The sequence below is a fragment of the Bison bison genome, unplaced genomic scaffold, assembly GCF_000754665.1.
Source record: "Bison bison bison isolate TAMUID 2011002044 unplaced genomic scaffold, Bison_UMD1.0 scf7180017864112, whole genome shotgun sequence".
Lineage (NCBI taxonomy): Eukaryota > Metazoa > Chordata > Mammalia > Artiodactyla > Bovidae > Bison > Bison bison.
This window is the reverse complement of record NW_011494684.1, coordinates 386,022-389,532: the sequence shown is the minus strand read 5'-3', so window position 1 is coordinate 389,532 and position 3,511 is coordinate 386,022. Positions and strand designations below refer to the sequence as shown.

The 3,511-nt window shown below is 46.2% G+C and overlaps 1 protein-coding gene across 1 annotated transcript in view; it reads right to left on the bottom strand.

The window, feature by feature from the left end:
* The window catches only part of PRKCDBP (protein kinase C, delta binding protein), a 4,956-nt gene extending 3,278 nt beyond the window's left edge, over positions 1-1,678 (bottom strand). The window contains exon 1 of the mRNA XM_010839151.1: positions 1,661-1,678. Within this exon, the coding sequence (XP_010837453.1) occupies positions 1,661-1,678 (18 nt within the window). The remainder of the gene's footprint in view (positions 1-1,660) is intronic.
* Positions 1,679-3,511: the final 1,833 nt, after the last annotated feature.

The window sequence follows — 3,511 nt, the reverse complement described above, 5'->3', positions numbered from 1 at the left end:
CCCGCCCGACTGACTCTCTCATCAGGAGTTTGAGTTCCCTTCCTCCACTCCAATTCCCTGGTGTGCCTCTTTCTGGAAAGTACTCTCTCCCCAGTGCAAAGGGCAAGCCTTGGAAAATGTTGTTGTAGGCATGGAGTGGGCAAAGAAACTATATCAGCAAGGCAAATGTGTAACCAAAGGGCCTCCGCAGCCCCCTGCCCTAGGCCTCCCGTGCCTCAGAGGGCTGTGTTTAAACCCCTAGGCTCTTGGCTGTTTTGATACAGAACGAAGACTGGGCCCCAGGCCTCACTTTGGGACCCAGCAGGCCACGTAGACAGAGGAGAGGCGGAGCGGGTGGGGAGGCATCCTCTGGTATTTTCCTAGTAGTCATCACCAGGGTTTGGCCACAGGCCTCATTTCCTGCTTCTCTAGTTCGATGGGTAGCATTACCCTATTTTCTTTCTTCTAGGTCTCCTCCCTCGCTTTCTTTGAGCCCATGAGGGCCTAGATCCTGCACCCCAAACTTGGAGGGCAGGCAGGACACCTCTTCCTGTGAAACCTTTCAAAGGATTAGAGTAGTTTCTGGTATTTATGCTTTTCTTCTCCTAGAGGTTGGTTGTCGGCTCCCACCTGATGTTTTTTTAATTTTCTCTGGAAATAGGTGAGAATGTCTGTTGAGAGTGAAGATTTTAAATTGCTGCCTGGAGGTGGGAGAGAGTGAGCATAGAGGATCCAGTTAATGATGCTGGTGGTGAATTTGTTACCTCAGTTCAGTTCAGTTGCTCAGCCGTGTCCGACCCTTTGTGACCCCATGAATCGCAGAATCGCAGCACGCCAGGCCTCCCTGTCCATCACCAACTCCCGGAGTTCACTCAGACTCACATCCATCGAGTCAGTGCTGCCATCCAGCCATCTCATCCTCTGTCGTCCCCTTCTCCTCCTGCCCCCAATCCCTCCCAGCATCACAGTCTTTTCCAATGAGTCAACTCTTCACATGAGGTGGCCAAAGTACTGGAGTTTCAGCTTTAGCATCATTCCTTCCAAAGAAATCCCAGGGCTGATCTCCTTCAGAATGGACTGGTTGGATCTCCTTGCAGTCCAAGGGACTCTCAAGAGTCTTCTCCAACACCACAGTTCAAAAACATCAATTCTTCGGCCCTCAGCCTTCTTCACAGTCCAACTCTCACATCCATACATGACCACAGGCTATGGTTTAGCCTTGACTAGATGGACCTTTGTTGGCAAAGTAATGTCTCTGCTTTTGAATATGCTATCTAGGTTGGTCATAACTTTCCTTCCAAGGAGTAAGCGTCTTTTAATTTCATGGCTGCAATCACCATCTGCAATGATTTTGGAGCCCCCCCAAAAAAAGTCTGACACTGTTTCCACTATTTCCCTATTTCTCATGAAGTGATGGGACCGGATGCCATGATCTTCGTTTTCTGAATGTTGAGCTTTAAGCCAACTTTTTCACTCTCCACTTTCACTTTCAAGAGGCTTTTGAGTTCCTCTTCACTTTCTGCCATAAGGGTGGTGTCATCTGCATATCTGAGGTTCTTGATATTTCTCCCGGCAATCTTGATTCCAGCTTGTGCTTCTTCCAGTCCAGTGTTTCTCATGATGTACTCTGCATAGAAGTTAAATAAGCAGGGTGACAGTATACAGCCTTGACGTACCTCACCTCTGTGGAAAACCCCATGCCTTCTCTCTAGTGACACCCGGTAAGCTGACAGTAGGCGCAGAAATCCAGGCAGTTCACTGATCCTATAATCCCTGTCCTTCCTCTCCTCACCCGGTCTGTGAGAGTCACTTGATGACTATGGCAGAAACTGTCACTCGTGGGATAGTTACATGAGCCTGCAAGGACCTGAGGTCTGGTTTACACAGAAGGACAGCAGATGAGTGAAATTATTATTTCCAGAAATCCAGTGATGCTAAGTTGGAGACCAAATTCTACAGATTCTCCATGGAGCCTGACCCTTCTGCTCCTTGGGAACCTGAGGGAATCACCATCTCCTTCAGTGGATTTATATTTGTTCAGACAGACCCATCAGGATGTGCCAGTTAAGAATACTTTCAAATTAAGGGAACAGAGAACCCAATTTAAACAGTTCTTAAACTTGGGAAATCCAACCCAAACATAATTGAAAAAGACCATGGTAGATAGAGTGATGATTAAGTGTGGGTCAGTCACAGCTGTCTCTCAACTATGGCCTCCAGGTGTCAGCTGCATTCCAGGCTGGGAGCAGGGTGGTTACAGCAGTTCCAGGCCTCACATCTCTGCACAAAATTAAGAGAAAAGAGGAAACTGTCTTAAAATGTAGGACATTTATTTCCCAGAGCCCCTCAGAATTTTTCCACTTCCTTTCCACTGAGTTAAATGGCCATTCCAGAACCAAAGTGTATGGCTATATCTTGGTGGGCTTAAACCTGAGTTCCTTAACCCATCATTGGCAAGAGAGCTGATAATTACCTTTTGACAATTTAGGCCCACTTCTAGAGCAGGGTAGGGTCAGTTTCCCTAGGAGCACATGGGTGGTGTGGGCAGAAAAGTGGTTATCTATGTAAAAAATCTGAGTATTGCTGAGGATAGTCAATCAAAAATGTCTGCTATGGGAAGCCTATGAAAGAATCACCATCCTCAAGGAATGGTACTAAAGAAGTCCAGTGCATTTGGAAACAAGAACTATGTGGATAGATATTATGGAAAGGCCTGCTGAATTCCCCTTTGGGTATGTAGAACAAAGAGAACCTTAAAATTGAGCAATAAAGCCATCGATGATTTTGCTGGTGTTTCCAAAACTTCAAGTATAATAGCCATATAAACTAGTAGAAACTAGTGGATTTAGGGAAATAGAAGCCCATGAGGTGCATAAAAATAACTTGGGGGCAACCCAGAAGAATGCCCGGAGTCAACAAAGTCCAGATTGATAGAAATTATAATGACATGGCCTTGATCATACAGTATCCAAGAAAAGGCCATATTGCAGTTTCCAAGAAAGATAGAAAGAAGGAAAGAGAGCAGAATGATAAATCATAATGATAAAAGCTACAGAATGATGCCCTCTAAGGCAGTGCAACCTGATCTTAGTTAAAGATTTCTATTCTCTTAAGTCAGGGATGTGACTGGGACCCGCTCCCTCCAACTCCTTGATCTGGGTGTGAAAAATAGAAACCAATTGGTGCAGGTTTGTCATGTCCCCCAACACTGTAAGTTCAAGCCCTAACCTTTGATACCTGTGAATATGTTCTTATTTGGAAATAAGATCTTTGCAGATGTAATAAGATCATATTATACTAAAGTAGGGTGGACCCTTCGGAGAAGGCATTGGCACCCCACTCCAGGACTCTTGCCTGGAAAATCCCATGGACAGAGGAGCCTGGTGGGCTGCAGTCCATGGGGTCGCGAAGAGTCGGACACAACTGAGTGACTTCACTTTCACTTTCATGCATCGGAGAAGAACTGACAACCCACTCCAGTGTTCTTGCCTGGAGAATCCCAGGGACGGGGGAGCCTGGTTGGCTGCTGTCT